This window comes from Mauremys mutica, chromosome 4 (genome assembly GCF_020497125.1).
Source record: "Mauremys mutica isolate MM-2020 ecotype Southern chromosome 4, ASM2049712v1, whole genome shotgun sequence".
Classification (NCBI taxonomy): domain Eukaryota; kingdom Metazoa; phylum Chordata; order Testudines; family Geoemydidae; genus Mauremys; species Mauremys mutica.
Window position 1 is genome coordinate 48,565,664 of NC_059075.1, and position 17,586 is coordinate 48,583,249.

The 17,586-nt window shown below is 42.4% G+C and overlaps 1 protein-coding gene across 1 annotated transcript in view; it reads right to left on the reverse strand.

Moving 5' to 3' along the window:
• The window catches only part of AKAP6 (A-kinase anchoring protein 6), a 304,961-nt gene that overhangs the window by 46,038 nt on the left and 241,337 nt on the right, over nt 1-17,586 (reverse strand). Inside the window, exon 11 of the mRNA XM_045013477.1 lies at nt 14,673-14,897. Within this exon, the coding sequence (XP_044869412.1) occupies nt 14,673-14,897 (225 nt within the window). The remainder of the gene's footprint in view (nt 1-14,672; nt 14,898-17,586) is intronic.

A 17,586-nucleotide genomic window follows, 5' to 3' on the forward strand; every position in this document is an offset into this window, starting at 1 on the left:
TGTGGCCTGATTTTCCTGTATGTGGAAGTGAGAAGATACTATCCCGTATCTCATTAGCATGTGTGTGCTGGGATTGAGGTCACACTGCCTAACTGAAACTTTATTACCCATTGTTGCTTCCAGACACCATTATGTCATGTCAGGTTCATTCCTCGAATAATATGTTGCCAGACACTGCCATCCCTTCTAAGTTGTCATCTCATGTTTGTGGTATGCAGTATTTTGTAACATGCAATCAATAGAAACCATCAGGGATGAAATATAAACTATAAAGCATGGTCTTTTTTAATAAACGTTCCTCATAGAGGAGCTGATTCTGATATCCTTACTCACTTTACTTTACTCTCCAAATAATCCCATTGAAATAAATGGGATTGCTGGTAGTGTAAAATCCTACTCACTGTGAATAAGGGTATTAATATGGTCCATAATAATACTCCCTGATGGGCAGATGTTCTATTAACTCCCAGGTAAGACTAAATCTAGGAAACCTATCCTGTATAATTGAGGCAAAAATTGGGTAACTCAAATTAATATCAAAGCCAATAATTTAGCACCTAATCCCTGGGCTGAGTACTGAATATTTATCATCACTATTAAATCACTTACAGACAAATGTTAAGATGTAGATTTCTGACAAATGTGTGAAAGTTTCATAGACCATAGACCATTATGGTGACAGAAGATCTGCTACAGTCTTTTCGGTCAATGATCCACCCATTTAAAAGAAACTCTCTTTAGTAGGATTTAATGGTGCTAGAGGACTTTAGTGGATCAATAATCCACTAATAGTGGTCTGATTTGGACTGTAAATGCAGTGCAATGGATCCAAAGGGGCAATTATAGACAATCAAGTAAATCATATAATCGCATCCAGTGGTTATCAAGTGGGCCTTAATGGAGAAAGTACACTGTATTTTGTCAGCTCTCAGACATTTCTCTACTGGGTTTTTCTATCTCATAAAGGAAATCAACCTTGGAGTTGAGCCAAATCACTGACCCTCACTTTTAAAAACCTGTCAATTAATATAGATCAATCTATTTTCAGCATGGTGGAAGTGTTTCTGTCTTTTATTTTAGATCACATTTTGCTCCCCCCTACACCTCCTTTATTCTTCTTTGTTGCAGGAATAAGTCTCTCACCCTGCTGATGGCGTTAGAAGAGGAGACGTCTGTATTTTCCTGTAAATGGATCCTCATGCAACAGCAGATGAAAGGCAGCAGGAGGCAATAACTTGCATAGATACAAGAGCTATGGATAGGAAGGCCAAGGGAACAACATAGCTTCAAAGACATCCAGAGTGGTAGTGCGGGGGTATGCAGGAACAAGTATCTGGTGCTCCCAAAAGATGCAAAGCTAGTTAGGGGCTAAGGAATAAATCTTCTCTACCTCAGTTCCTCTAGGAGAACAGAACTTCTGGCCTGTTTTGGAGGAATGAGGAAAAAGCAGACCGTACACTTCTCTAGATATCGATAGTAGAGAAGGCTGGGAGAAGAACTGTGCGTCATTTGCACAATCTGTGTCATTTTGCATGACAGATTCCCTGGTTTTGATACCCTGCACAGCTGGGACAGCCTCTCTCTAACCAGGCAGTCCTTACAGTTAAGGTATTGAGAAGGGAGAGGAAACAGAGCAGTTTCTTTACAGCTGTTGTCTCCTATATCCTCTCTCACAGCATGGGATTCACCCACAGACCCTACCTGCTGAAGAGGGAAGAGAGGAACTGGTGAGTCTCAGCCCCATTTCTTTTCCCTGACCAGTTGTAGTAAACAAGAGGGCCAGCTGGCTTGAGAGACCACATTACTGGGTGTGTACGGGGACTGTGAGTTGGGAAAATGTCATAGGGACTGAAGCAAGACTACAATTAGTAGGGGGAAAACATCTTTGCATCCATGCTGTTGTTAGGTCTCCTGTGGTTTGTTATGGGAGTCTGCACAACATCGCTCAGCCATTCCAGTCTTGAAGATCGTTCCACTGACTCCTCCTGTCTCATGTTTGCTGCTAGCATGAGGATCCACTTACTTCAGGTAGATCCCCTTGTGATAATGTCAACAGGAGAGTTATTATTTCTGCAACAAGGAAGATAATAAAAAGGTGAGCAGGAAGCAAAGTATGAAATAAAAAAAACAAAGAGTCTGATTCATTGTTGCATCCAATCTCTGCCAGATGAGGGACTCAAGGTTGGGGGCAAATATGGGTTTATAACACCTTCATGCCTCTGTTATTGTGGGAGCTGTTGAGGCCTGGTTTGGCCCTTGACACGGGTTAAAGTGGCCTCAGGGCTGCCTTAACTTGCATCTGGCTGCTTATGAAACCAAGGGCTGTGAAGCAGGTTAGTTGAGAACTATTTACAGTTGCACTATAACATATGGGGCATTCCCCCTCTGCAGTGGGAATTCCTTGGTGGCTGGATCTTCTGGCTTTGTGGCCCATTTTTTTTTGCAGGGGGGAGCTAGAGTAAAGGAGCCATAAGGTAGAAGTGAATGAGGGTCAAAACAATGTTTTAGAAACAGACTGAGATTGGCCTACAATTAATTTTAACCTTTGATTATTTAAAATGTGAGGATCTGCAAAAAAAGAAAGCACAACCAGAAGATTCACAGGTCAGGATCCAAAATCAAAACAGAATGGTGTGGTGAAGGCTGCAGTCTCAGGTAGGATTTTTATCCTTACATGGGAATTCATATGATTGTGGCTTTAAAAGGAAAACGAACTGAAGCACAAAGTGAGCTCTCTCTCAAATAGCAATAATTAGAGCATTAACCTGTAACTTGGAGATGTGAAAACATCTATGCTTCTCAACGGCAGTGGCAGAATCCCACCTTTTTGGCAAAAATCATTCAGCATCTGTCTCATTATATTGTAATGTAACGTCACAAGGCTGGGTGCTGGCTTCCTTATTGTTTGCTATATAAATGTTGCCTTAGGATGGATGTCAGAAAAGCTCATTTGGGGTTCCTCAGTGTTTTGTAAATGACACTCAGCTTATCTGCTCTTGAATCTGACCTTAATCAGGCTATATTTCAAACAGTGGCATACTGGATGTCTTCCAGCTTGTTAAAGTTTAAGCCAATTAAACTAGGTAAGGTTTTATCATCTGTGAAAAGATTTGGGACTTTGGATAGCTCTTTATTGATAAAAATATTTAAATTATTACAACGGGTTTTTTTTTAATCATTTTGATATGTAGAAAGGATTAAATCCTCCCTGACTTCTGTTGATTTGGAAACTGTTTTGCATGCTTTTGTTACATCCACATTGAATTTCTTTAATTCTTTATTTGCAGCTCTACCAGCAGCATTGTTACACAAATAGTAATGGATCCAGAATGAAATAGCAAAACTGATAGCTGACACCTTTAGGAACAGTTCATGCATTTCTCAAATCTCAGCACTGGCTTCCAACTTTCAACCAGAGTTAAAATTTGTATTTGACCTGATGGATCTCAATTGTTTATCTAAAGTCTCACATCTTGGGGCCTGTACTTTTTTGTAAATCCATGTTGCTGGCTTTTTCTTTTAAATAAAAATTTGATTCTGGCTATAATTTTATGGCTTATCCAAACATGGCATAAGCTTTATCCATGGGCTTTTATTTAACTGATTTGTTTTTAAGATTTGCAATATTGAATGTTGAGCAACACTTGCAGATATTTATAATGAAAAGCACCATACAAAGTGTTTGACTGACTCACTAACTGATGATTAATTACCCATTGCTATCTATGTTGTTTCAATAAAAAGTTTAGTTGCTTTAGAGCTGCAGAGCAAAGTGACAGTCCTAAGCCATAAATTAAGAAATATTCATGTGGCAATATCTGGCATGCCCAGTCACAAATTCAATGAAATATTCCTATCAGCAGTGGTTTTAGTGATTCAGAGGTACTAATATTACCGGCAGCTGGTAGGTCACTACCTTTACATAGAAAACCTGCTAGCTGTGAAATGCAGCATTTCATGGACATTTAGGAACTCTTAATGAGAAAATGTTTGTCAACATTTTCAAATATACGTGACCTAATTTTCAGAAGTGCTGAGCATCCACCAGTCCCACTGAAATCAATGGGAGCGACAGGTTTTCAGCACCTTTGAAAATCAGGCCACATTTTATTTTCAGTGCCTGAATATAGATTTAGGGGCCTAATTTTAGGACTCAGGTTTATAAATTTTGTCCATTATTTATTGGTTTACATAAAATTAGATTAGAAAACTCTAAGAAATGTGGCATTATGGACAACTCAACTGAGCACGTGCTCCGATATTATAACCAAGAAGAAGGTGGAGGGCACTTTCTAAGGTTGACTGGCAACAAGCAATAGCAGCTTATCCACTGCTACTTGAGTGGATTTTGAGAGGAACTCCAGCAAGTCCAAGCTTGCCCTTGAATAGATTGGCTGTGAGATGAGACCATATACACTGTCTTTTTTTTGGCTCATGATGGATCATTTATCTTGAACTGAGCCCTTGGATGTTATGAAACACGGTGAATGTATGATAAAGTAATTAGGTCCCCCCCTCTTTGGGAAGGGTTTTTTTTGGGGGGAAAGCAGCATACTTGTATCAATATAAGGTCAATCCCCTTTGCTAGCCAATAATTCACACAGTTCTCTGCACTGACCATGCTCATATAACAAGATTTACAAAAAACTGTCGCTAAAGAATGTGCATTCCCCTCCCCATTTTTACTCCTCATCCCTTCCTGCTCCAGGTCTCTCCTGACCCCTTTCCCAGGTGTAGGCAACACCATTAAGCTAGGAAATCAGTTTTGCCAAGTCACACAACTTAATTGTGAGTCTCATGATATTTGGCCTGTTTGTTAAAATCCCAGTGCCTAGAGCTATGTGTTTATATGAGAATCTCCTGTTTCATTAAAAAAGAGTATGTTTCTGGCCCTCATGATTGCAGGGAAAAGGTTGAAAAGGTGAACACTAACAGCTCAAAAACCAGAAGAGCAATAAAAAAAACCCCAAATTTATATATTTTTAAAAAATCTCATGATTTTTGAGGTTCTAATTCATGAGGTTTATAATGGTTGGGCTTAGCAATAGTATGAAATAAAGGTCCTAAGCAGCGGTCAAAAATGTTAATGCTCAACAACATAAAACACCCCTATTTACCCTATACCCCCTTCTTTGTATACAATGATCCTGTCACTACAACTCTCCTCCCCCTAGCAGGCTGGACTAATCTGTTAACATCACTGTTGATCAGCCAGTAAGTGTCACTATAGACTGAAATGAGGCTCATTCTTCTCATTTGGGAGCTGAGTGTGAAAAATGTTTGCAGCAGCCTCTAGCCCCAGCAAGCTGATGGAGGGAGTGATTGAGTATGCTGGGTTTCCAAAAAAGTTGTACCTAGTGCTATGTACAGAATACTGAGTTGACCAGAATATATAGGACTTTTTGTTGCTGTGAAAAATGTAGAACAAAATAATCATACACAGTATAGCAAATGATGACAGTAGCTAGCATTCATTCCGATAATAATGAAGGAAAACTGAAAAATCATATCCAGCACAAATTGAACTTTAAATCAAAACAAACAGCAACACAAGAAACAGTCTTTCTTCACCACATAAGGACTGTATAGAGAGGCAACCTAGAGACAGGAAGGATGGTCTTGTGGTGAAAGTAAAGTCCTAGGAATTGGAACAGCTGGGTTCTAGCTTTGACTCTGCCAGAGACCTTCTGGGAGAGCTTGGGGAAGACATGTAATTTCTTTGTGTTTCAATTTCCCCATTTCTAAAAAGGGGAAAAACTATACCTACTACAAAGTTTTAGCGAGGCTTCATTCACTATGTTTGTACAGCACATATGGGTCTGTGGGTGGACAGTGCTACAAAAATACTATGTATTATTACTGCACAGCAGTATTCCAAAAGAAAATGTGCAGCAGTACATTAATAAAAAGTACACCTAAGTTAATGCAGAACCAATGTCAATTTTCATAACAGAAAAATAAGTCAAAATAATGGTCTATTAGGGAATGAAACATCTTCCCATACATACTATCATGTTCCCATCCTATGTCCTCACCACATTTACCTATAGCATTCAACCTTTTCTTCAAATAAAAAGGGAAAGGAAAACAACTGCGAAATGAAATAACTTTTTCCTGTACCATATATACAATTTAAAATGTAATGCCATAGAATAAAAATCAAAAGCACTGTTGTGTTTATTTTATTAACAGGAGTATTTCTCTGTATGCAGCAGCTATAGGTATAATCTGCATAGGACAATACATTTCCTTTAAGAAACAATGGTTTACATACTGTAGTGAACAATGGTAATAAGGTTAATCTCGTAGTTCAGTGGAAAGTAAGTCAAACGAAATGCTAGCAGATTTACCAACTAGTGGCATAGCTAATGTTTTTTAAAATGTTCTAAATGTTCTCTCCCAAATATATGGATTATACATTGTGGTATTGTTAATTATATCCATTTTCTCTTTTATATACTCCCCCTAGGAGGTTAGTGGAGATTGAAAAACTTACTTAGGGTACGTCTACACTACAAGACTATTTCGAATCTACTTAATTCGAATTTGTGGATTCGACCTTATGAAGTCGAATTTGTGTATCCACACTAAATACACTAATTCGACTGTCTGAGTCCACAGTAACGGGGCCAGCGTCGACTTTGGAAGCGGTGCACTGTGGGAAGCTATCCCACAGTTCCCACAGTCCCCGCTGCCCATTGGAATGCTGGGTAGAGCCCCCAATGCCTGCTGGGGGAAAAAATGTGTCGAGGGTGGTTTTGGGTAACTGTCATCATTCAACCGTCACTCCCGCCCTCTCTCCTTGAAAGCGCCGGCGGGAAATCTGTTCGCGCCCTTCTCTGGTCGGTTACAGCTCGGACGCCACAGCACTGCGAGCATGGAGCCCGCTGCGATCATCGCTGCACTTATGGCCGTTGTCAACTCCTCGCACCTTATCGTCCACCTCTTCCATAGTCAGCTGCTGCGAAATCTGGCGAGGAGGCTCCGTCAGTGCGGTGAGGACAGGAAGTCACAGAGTGGCGCAGACCTCTCACAAAGCAGGGTACGCTGCGCAGTGGAGATCATGGTGGCAATGGGTCAATTTCATGGTGTGGAACGGCGATTCTGGGCCCGGGAAACAAGCACGGACTGGTGGGACCGCATAGTGCTGCAGGTCTGGGATGAATCACAGTGGCTGCGAAACTTCAGGATGCGTAAGGGCACTTTCCTTGAACTCTGTGACTTGCTGTCCCCTGCCCTGAAGCACCAGGACACCCGGATGTGAGCAGCCCTGACTGTGCAGAAGCGAGTGGCCATAGCCCTCTGGAAACTTGCAACGCCAGACAGCTACCGGTCAGTAGCGAACCACTTTGGCATGGGCAAATCTACCGTAGGGCTTGCTGTGATTCAAGTAGCCCACGCAATCGTTGAGCAACTGCTCTCAAAGGTAGTGACCCTGGGAAACGTCCAGGTCGTCATAGATGGCTTCGGTGCAATGGGATTCCCAAACTGCGGTGGGGCTATAGATGGGACTCACATCCCTATCCTGGGACCGGCCCACCAGGCCAGCGAGTACATTAACCGAAAGGGCTACTTTTCTATGGTGCTGCAAGCACTGGTGGACCATAGGGGACGTTTTACCAACATCTACGTCGGGTGGCCGGGCAAGGTTCATGACGCGCGTGTGTTCAGGAACTCTGGTCTGTTTAAATGCCTCCAGGCAGGTAGTTTCTTCCCGGACCACAAAATAACGGTTGGGGATGTGCAGATGCCTACAGTGATCCTCGGGGACCCAGCCTACCCGCTAATGCCCTGGCTCATGAAGCCCTATACAGGCGCCTTGGACAGTGAGAAGGAGCTCTTCAACTACCGGCTGAGCAAGTGCAGAATGGTGGTGTGCTTTCGGACGTCTCAAGGGGAGATGGCGGAGCTTACTGACTCGCTCGGACCTCAGTGAAAAAAATATCCCCGTTGTTATTGCTGCTTGCTGTGTGCTCCACAATCTCTGTGAGAGCAAGGGGGAGACCTTTATGGCTGGATGGGAGGTTGAGGCAAATCGCCTGGCTGCTGATTACGCTCAGCCAGACAGCCGTGCCGATAGAAGATCCCAGCGGGAAGCGCTGTGCATCCGGGAGGCTTTGAAAGCTAGGTTCCTCGGAGAGCAGGGTAACCTATGACTCTCCAGTTGATTTACAGAGAAGCTGAACCTGAGCCTGTTTCAGTGACTGTTGACTTCGATCTGCGGTTACATACCCCGTTCTCCAGGTTTCCCCCCTTCCAACACACGTTTTAAAATAAATTTAATGGAACACTGATTATTAACAAAGTTTTCTTTTATTATGAATTCCTGTTCAAGGGTTGAAACATGGACGCGGACTGTGGTGGGTACGGTGTGCACTGATGTACAGACCGCTTCTACACTAGAGGAATGACAGGCTCCTGCTCCTACAGCGGTCTCTGGGGGGAGGACGGTTGCAGGTGGGTGTGCAGGAAGGGGTGGGTTTGCAGGAAGGGGTGAGGGGTGCCGTCTTTGGGACGGAGTTTGGATGCAGGCTCTGGGCTGGGGGTTGGGGCGTAGGAAGGGGTGAGGGGTGTGTGGGAAGGGTGAGTATGTGTCCGTGGATGAGGGCTCTTGCTGGGGCTCAGGGCATCGGAGAGGCTCGTGGCTAGGGTGGAAGGGCATGGTAAGGGCAGCCTGCCTTGCCATTTGTGGATGGCAGGCGCTAGGACCCTGGGGCAGCATACACCTCACAGACTGACCCGGGGCAGCATACACCTCACAGACTGACCCTGGTGCCTAGTGACTGCAGTCTGTGTGTGTCCTGCTGTTGATCCTGCCCCCAAGTCTGTACCCTGGTAATGGAGGCTGTCCTATGCAATTAAAAAGCCCCTCCCCCCCTCACACAAAGTCTTCTGACAAGGAAAACGTGACGGAAACAGTGAATAACAACAAACTATTCTTAATACTCAACTACACAGTGGGGGGATGAAACTTGGATTTGGGACTGGGTGATCCAGGAAGGGAAGCACTTCTCAAAATTTATGGCATGAGAGCTGTTTGGTACATGAGCGCTCTGCTGGGGTGGAGTGACAGTTTTCACGGCCCCTAGCGCCCCTCCCTCTTGTGATTTTGGGTGAGGGGGGGACAGGACTTTGTGGCGGGGAAAGGCGGTTGCAGATACAGTTCAGGGGGGCTCTCTGCTCCTGCCTGCGGTCCTGCAGAACATCTACAAGGCGCCGGAGCGTGTCCGTTTGCTCCCTCATTAGCCCAAGCAGCGTTTGAGTCGCCTGCTGGTCTTCCTGACGCCACCTGTCCTCCCGTTCGCTGTGTGAGCGCTGGTGCTGACATAGGGTCTCCCTCCACTGTCTCTGCTCGGCCGCCTCAGCTCTGGAGCAAGCCATCAGTTCCGAGAACATGTCGTCCCTAGTCTTTTTCTTTCGCTGCCTAATCTGCGCCAGCCTCTGTGAGGGGGATGCCAGGGCAGTTCGTGAAAGAGCCGCAGCTGTCTGATGGGAAAAAGGAAGTGATTTCCTTGAAAAGATACATGTTTGCGAACACTGAACACAGTCTAGTCAGTTTCTGTGAACAAGACCATACAGGGAACCTAGTCTCACGAGCTCTCAGGACAAGTTCGAGATTTCGGAATACGCTTTCATTGGCTGCGGTCTTGCACAGGAGATCGGACAAGCGGGGCGGTACAGCTGAATCCGTGTAGCAGCCAGGCCTGGTAAGCACTACACTATAGGCTGCTTAACAGTTAATGGATAGCTGTGCCCTCCCGCTGAAGGCAATCTGGAAAGCATAAAGTCTGACCCTGTTCCAGCCCCTTGCGGCTGTGCCCGGGAAAGATCACTGTATGCTTTTCCTCTGCGGCCTCCAACACGTGGCTGTTAAACAAAGGTCATTGCTATGCAAAGTAAAAGTTAAGCATTCACAATAGTAACAGTACACTAATTGCCCTAATTAGATGCAGCAGTCGCCGAACGAGATTACCCTGAGGCGGGTCACTCGGAGAGAGAGAGAGAGGATGCTGCTAGAATCCCTGCACAGACCAGGACCGTATGCTGCCATGCTGGTGGAGGCAATGATTCCGCTGTACATTAGGATGGCCTGGCGCAGAAGAGTGTGCTTCCACGGAGCACCAAATAAGGCACCTCTCCCCAGGAACCTCCTGCGGAGGCTTTTCGAGCTCCTGTACGAGAGCTTCGTGGAAGTGTCCCAGGAGGATTTCTGTTCCATCCCTATATGTGTGGACCTTCTTTTTATATAGTTTTATATGGAAAAGTTTTTATATAGTTTTTATATATTTTTTATTCCTGTTTTTTAAAAAATAAATGTTTCCATGTTTATAGCACTTACCGACTGATCCTTCCCCTGATTCTGAGTCCGGGTTAACGGCCGGGGAGGGTTGGTAGGGGATCTCTGTGAGGGTGACGAAGAGATCCTGGCTGTCGGGGAAAGCGGTATTGTAAGCGCTGTCGCCTGCGTCGTCCTCCACAAACCCTTCCTCATCTTCCCCATCGGCGAACATCGCCGAGGAACTGCCCGTCGATACTATCCCATACTCAGAGTCCACGGTCACTGGTGGGGCAGTGGTGGCAGACCCACCTAGAATGGCATGCAGTGCCTCGTAGAAGCGGCATGTCTGGGGCTGGGCTCCGGAGCGTCCGTTTGCCGCTCTGACTTTTTGGTAGCCTTGTCTCAGGTCCTTGATTTTCACGCGGCACTGCGTTGTATCCCGGCTGTATCCTCTGAGTGCCATGGCTTTGGAGACCTTCTCGTAGGTCTTTGCATTCCGTTTGTTGGAGCGCAGCTCCGAAAGCACAGACTCATCGCCCCACACAGCGATCAGATCCAGGACTTCACGGTCTGTCCATGCTGGGGACCTCTTTCTATTCTGGGATTGCATGGACTCCTCTGCTGGAGAGCTCTGCATCGTTGCAGGTGCGGCAGAGCTCGCCCCGATGTCCAAACAGGACATCAGATTCAAAGTGCCCAGACAGGAAAAGGAATTCAAATTTTCCCGGGTCATTTCCTGTGTGGCTGGTCAGAGAATCCAAGCTTCGACTGCTGTCCAGAGCGTCAACAGAGTGGTGCACTGTGGGATAGCTCCCGGAGCTACTAAGTTCGATTTGCATCCACACATAGCCTAATTTGAGATAGCCATGTCGAATTTAGCGCTACTCCCCTCGTCGGGGTGGAGTACCGAATTCGAACTAAAGAGCCCTCTAGGCCGAATTAAACGGCTTCCTGGTGTGGACGGTTGAGCGGTTAATTCGAATTAACGCTGCTAAATTCGATTTAAAGTCCTAGTGTAGACCAGGCCTTATAGTGGATTTCAGATTTAATGAGACATAGATGGTTTTAATATACATGACAAAGTGATGTGCTCTTACCATATTTTATATGTACTTGTTTTTTGTACTCTAATGGCTACCATTTTGAAAATAAGTAATTTGATGTTTATATAGTATAATTAATAGCTAATCAACTATGTAATGAGGTGCTCTGGTTACATCTTAGGTAATAGTGTCACATTGTTTAATATCATTAGGTCTCTTTGCATGATATTATGCGTAATTTTTGAATAAAAGGTTTATTTCATTTTGAAAAGTTGTGTGTGCATTATAGATGCAGGGACTAGTGTATAGGTGTCCATATATACTATGGCTGTGTGAACTTAGACTCCTAAGTCCATAGGTAGGGAGCTAAATAAAGATTTGATTTCCAAAAGAAATGAGCACTCAGTGGTTCCTTTTAACAACTTACATCTATTGCTGTGAAGGTCTATGGGTCCATGCACAATATTCCATCCGCATCAAATCCAATTGTAAAACAAAAATAATCAGCATGATTATTTGTTTTTGTCCACTGCCAGAAAATTGTCAAACAAATAACCAAACAGTATGCGTGTCTTAACCCAGGTCTACAGTTTCACTCAAAAAGATCTTGGGAACACTGAGAATTCCAGAAAATGCCAAATCTGCATTGTCTGGTTATACCGAAAGAAGGACAGGAGACATTTGACATGGATTTAATCATGCTGCAACTTTATTATTAAATGTTTGGGACTACCCTGTAGATAAAAGTGTACAGTGCAAGTAACCCCCTGGTTTATTCTGTAATTACCTGCTCCCCCTCTTTTTCCATTGAGGTCCCTCCAGCAAATCCATTGCCTCATATGAAGGTTAAAGTGGGCTATAATAATTGGCTCCCTGCTGTACCAATCATAGGAGTCCCCAACCCCTCTCCCCTGTTTGTTCCTTTAATGAACACTTCTTTTTAAGTCCTTTTCCAAGCCATGTATACCTTCCCTATGGAGTACCTGCACTGGACATCTGCCCTACACTTAAATAATGAGTTGTGACATATAAAAAAAAGGTAACAATTGGAGATATACCAATCTCCTAGAACTGGAAGGGACCTTGAAAGGTCATCGAGTCCAGCCCTCTGCCTTCACTAGCAGGACCAAGTACTGATTTTGCCCCAGATCCCTAAGTGGCCCCCTCAAGGATTGAATTCACAACCCTGGGTTTAGCAGGCCAATGCTCAAACCACTGAGCTATCCCTCCCAACCATGCATGAACAAAGCCCTTGCTGGACCCACGGTGGGGAAGGTGTAAAAACCCCAACTGCACCTAGGCCAATATAGTGGCAAGGGAAAAATTTCTTTCCAGCTCCCCTAAATAAAGGGGTGGCTAGCGTAATGCCCACAGGGAGGGTGGGTGCTGCCTCAGCCTGATCTGTGTAAAAAGGAGGCATTAGGCACAGGGCTGCCCCTTTAAACCCTTCATTCCCAGGGGATGAGTAAGTGACCATGCTGACCCCTTTGCAGCAGTTTTCATCTCTCCCCCAAGCCATAAAGCACAGTTCCCTTCATTCGGCCAGCCAGACAACCCCATCCCCTCCCCAAAGTGCAGTGCGGTCATTGCTATAAACTTCTCAACAATCTTCCTGAAAACAGGAAGATTCAAGGCTTGGCTATAATTGCCGAGGTATCAGTTTCAGTGGTTCGTTTCTTGAACATTAGTCCAACAGTCACTTCCTTGAGAGCCACTCCCATCCTGTCCTACTAAAGCGAGACTCAGTAAGCGGTCTACCATCTGGAATCATAGAATCATCCCAGACAGGGCTTTGTCAAGCCAGGCCTTAAAGACCTCTAAGGAAGGAGATTCCACCACCTCCCTAGGTAACCCATTCCAGTGCTTCACCACCCTCCTAGTGAAAAAGTTTTTCCTAATATCCAACCTAAACCTCCCCCACTGCAACTTGAGACCATTACTGCTTGTTCTGTCATCTGGTACCACTGAAAACAGTCTAGGAACCCTCTTTCAGGTAGCTGAAAGCAGCTATCAACTCCGCCCTCATTCTTCTCTTCTGCAGACTAAACAATCCCAGTTCCCTCAGCCTCTCCTCATAAGTCATGTGTTCCAGCCCCCTAATCATTTTTGTTGCCCTCCGCTGGACTCTTTCCAATTTTTAACATCCTTCTTGTAGTGTGGGACCCAAATCTGGACACAGTACTCCAGATGAGACCTCACCAATGCTGAATAGAGGGGAATGATCACGTCCCTCGATCTGCTGGCAATGCTCCTACTTATATAGCCCAAAATGCTGTTAGCCTTCTTGGCAACAAGGGCACACTGTTGACTCATATCCAGCTTCTGATCCACTGTAACCCCCTAGGTCCTTTTCTGCAGAACTGCTACCTAGTCACTTGGTCCCTAGTCTGTAGTAGTGCATGGAATTATTGTGCATGGGAAGAGTGCTGCTGATTGAGACTTCATGGATATTGCAGAAGAAGAGACGACCCTCATCACCCTTACCTCAACAATGGTTTAAGATTCCTAAAACCCTAAGATTACTGGTCTATCCCTCTTCTTTCTTATTTCATCTGTCAAAGATCATCCATAGAGAAAGGTGACCTGTGAGATGGCACCGAGGAGGTGATGTTTTGGAGCTACCATACTGACAACTATGAACATAAGACAATCTTGTTGTCCAACCAAGTCAGAGCTTCATTAACACAAACATACTCCTGCACAAACTCGTAATGGAACAATAAAATATGTCCTTCATACCAACAGTAGCAAAGGTGAGTCCTGGCCTCCAGCTAAAGGAGATAATGGTCTGAATATGACAAAGATGTAAACTGCATCCCCCATCACCAGTCCCAGGCTCAAGACTAGATTGTGGCCAATCTCATAGTGGGTGTGTCTATCTCTACCTATCTATAGTAAATAAGCCTGATTCTTCTCTCACTTATACCAGGTATACACCCACAGGACTACTGACTTCAGTACAGCTACTCCTGCCTTAAGTGAGAGGAGACTCAGGTCTCATGTCTATTAAACTGGGGTGTTATATAACACATTAACTAAAGTGTTCAATATAGATACTGCAGTACACAATGTAATCATTTATAATGAAACCAAGTTTATAGTGAAGTAAAATAAAAGACACAAATTGCTTTGCAAAATTCTGATGACAGAGAGCATCCCTTTGAAGTTTTACTGTAGAAAAATAACTTCTCTGTAAGTGTGCAACAGTACATTACATGAACACATTGTATATAAATGCAGGTATAAATGTGAATGTACGATTACATATGTACATATTATCATTACTGATACATATTTTATCTAACTATTAAGAGAAATCTCACTATCAAAACTATGATTTTTTTTATTACCTTAAAATATTGCAGTTGTTTCTCAGCAGTCATTGTTCCTTCATTTTCTTGTCTCAGACAGGAATTGAAGATGAAAAGCTCTGTATCTCTCAGCCACCCTTTCAGCTCTTTGATCCTGACCTCCAGCTGCCTTACCAGACTGCCACTTTCAGGTGAGAGCAGGTCACGTGGACCTGACCCACTGTGCCCTACCATTGTGTCTTGGATCTTCTCTCCTAGGGTTTTCTAATGCATTAGATAAAAAAAACCCAACAACAACAGAGATTAGTCTTGTGTAACAAAACATATCACACATTAGTGAGCAACAAGAACTATCTGTTAGATGACCAGTAATATTTTTTCTAGTTATTACCAATATCAATCAATTTATTCTTTGTATCCTTTATTCTCATTTAAGGCCCAATTTTCTTCTCGTTCAAGTCAATGACAAAACTTTCTTTGACTTCAGTGGGAGGAAGAGCAGGAGCTCGTCCTTATAAAATGGATTTTTTTCATAACAATTATGGACAAAGAAGACAAAATTGTACTAATTGGATTAACTTTGTAAAGTGATCACCTAGGAACACTTGCCAATTGCTTAAGATAACTAAATAACTTTACCACATAGTAAGGATAGGAAATACTATAAATAATGAGTTAACCTTACCTAAAATCATAAGTTTTTAAGAATGGCCATTGTATATAGTTTTAAACTATGGATTCCTAGGATAAAGTTTTCAAACTTGGATGTCTAAACTTAGAATTGGGCCAAAATCTGGCCAAAATGGGTGGCCTGAATTTCAAAGCTTCCAACGAGATAGGAATTTCAGGTGCTTAGAACCTCTGAAATTAGATAATTAAATATGGATTTAAGTACTTAACTTTAAGCATCAAAAAGTTTAAAAATTTTGGCCCAGAGTAAACATTCACCTATGGCCACCAATTAAATTAATTTGCTGTAGTTTTTCCAGACAGCTTTTATAGTAAAAGAAACACTAGCTATATTTGCAGGAGTGAGCATTATGAGCATAATCAATGTGCTGAAGAGGCCAAGGATGGATTGTGCAGGGAGACTTAACTTCCCTTTCAGTATCTTAAAAGGCAATCCCTCAACATCACAGTGGAAGCATGTGGTTGCCTGCTTCTATTATGCCAAGCTGTGTTTCATCTAACCTGTAAAAGGCTGTCAGTCCAACACTTATTATAAGCACTAAATCTGTGCTATTGATTGTAGAATTTTGAATAAATACTGACAACCGTATCCTATAACCTTTTGAATTTATAATTAGCAGGGTTTAATTGTTGTAACGTGAAAATACAGTTTTAAGTGACCCTGTATGCCTGTCTGTGGAAAATGTACCATCCCTGTTCAGTGGGACATGATTTATTGTGATGAATTAAGCCTCCAAAAATAAGCTTTACAACACAAATAAAATTAGATTAACAGGCATTAATCTACTGTGTAGCATTGTGTAAGTAGTATCTTTAGGAGAACATAACTTGAAAACATGCATTCTTGGCAACACCCTTCTATATTCATGGTGGAAATATTGATAATTTGAAGACTCTCAGAGGAATCCAGAGTTAGCTATTGTTTTTATGCTGTAACAAAAGTAGCAGCAGGAGGTGAAATCAATGCCCTTGGAGGGTAGGGTCACAAAAAAGAATTTATTGCCACTTTTTTGTTCTGGAACAGTTTGCAATCATAAATTCTTCATAAACAGAATACTTCAGAGAATGGTCCGTCTTCATAAATATACGACAGAGGACATCAATTTCATTTAATTCACAATTTGTGTCAGCACAGCAGATGCCAATGCCTGCCTTGATAGGGTTGTTTAATATGCAATTGAGACAGAGTAATATTCAGCACAGGGGACAAAATTTCACAGATTAAACTGTACGCACCACTGACATTTCATTCTAATGTATTTCGATTCCACACTATTCACCTTAGATGAAAGTAATATTAAAAACCATATCCCTCTATTTTACCATTGTTAGAAGTTAAAATCTTTGTCTTTAATTTTTTTCATGCCAATTAAAATGTAATCATGCCAATTAAAACAGTACGCCTAGTGTTGCTAGTTTCTGCAGAGGTTTTTATTAAATTAAACAAAACTCTATCCAATTCTGCTTATTATACATGAAATTGCATTTAGCAGGAAAACTGCATTTTTTATTTTTCTTGTAAATGCAGAAATTGATACAAAAAGTAATCTAAAATTATATTTTGATTTTAGCATGCTGAGAGATAAAGTTTTTTTAATGTTTTTTTTTATTTACATTTTGAAAACTGATTTTAAGAAGGATTATACATCAGTTGCTTTCAAACTGCCTTTATATCCTATCAAGTGTAACCAGAGGTGTGGTACTGATCTTGAATTAAACTGATTAAATGTGCTTCAAGTCACAAATGTCCAAGGTTTATAAATAGAATTATTTTTAAACAATTTAAATACAAATTGGTTGCCATAATTCTTCATTAATTGAAAAAGCTAGACTGAGAATTTAGTAAATTCTGTTTTATAAGAATTATAATCCTGCTGTTCAATCATTTAAAAATGAATTTAGAAATGCTGCACATTACTTTTTAAACAAACTACTGATAGGACAAACTTAACTTTTTGTGACAATTGGCATATTCATAGACTCAAGTTGTTTGAAACAGCTGAACCACGCAGAAGAAAAAACATGTAAAATGGCTTTTGTATTACTACACAAGTTAAAATGACATAAGCCAGTATCTAAGCTGACCCTGACAAGTTGTATATTTAGCTTTATTTGCAATATCTTAGAAATACTGGTTTAAAAGTAAGATGATAGCCTGCAAAATTATGCTGTATAACTGTATTGCTAATATTACACATCTACAATTAATCATTTAAAGTAATTTATAAATTTATCTTACCCTTGATTTGAAGTGAAGGCAATT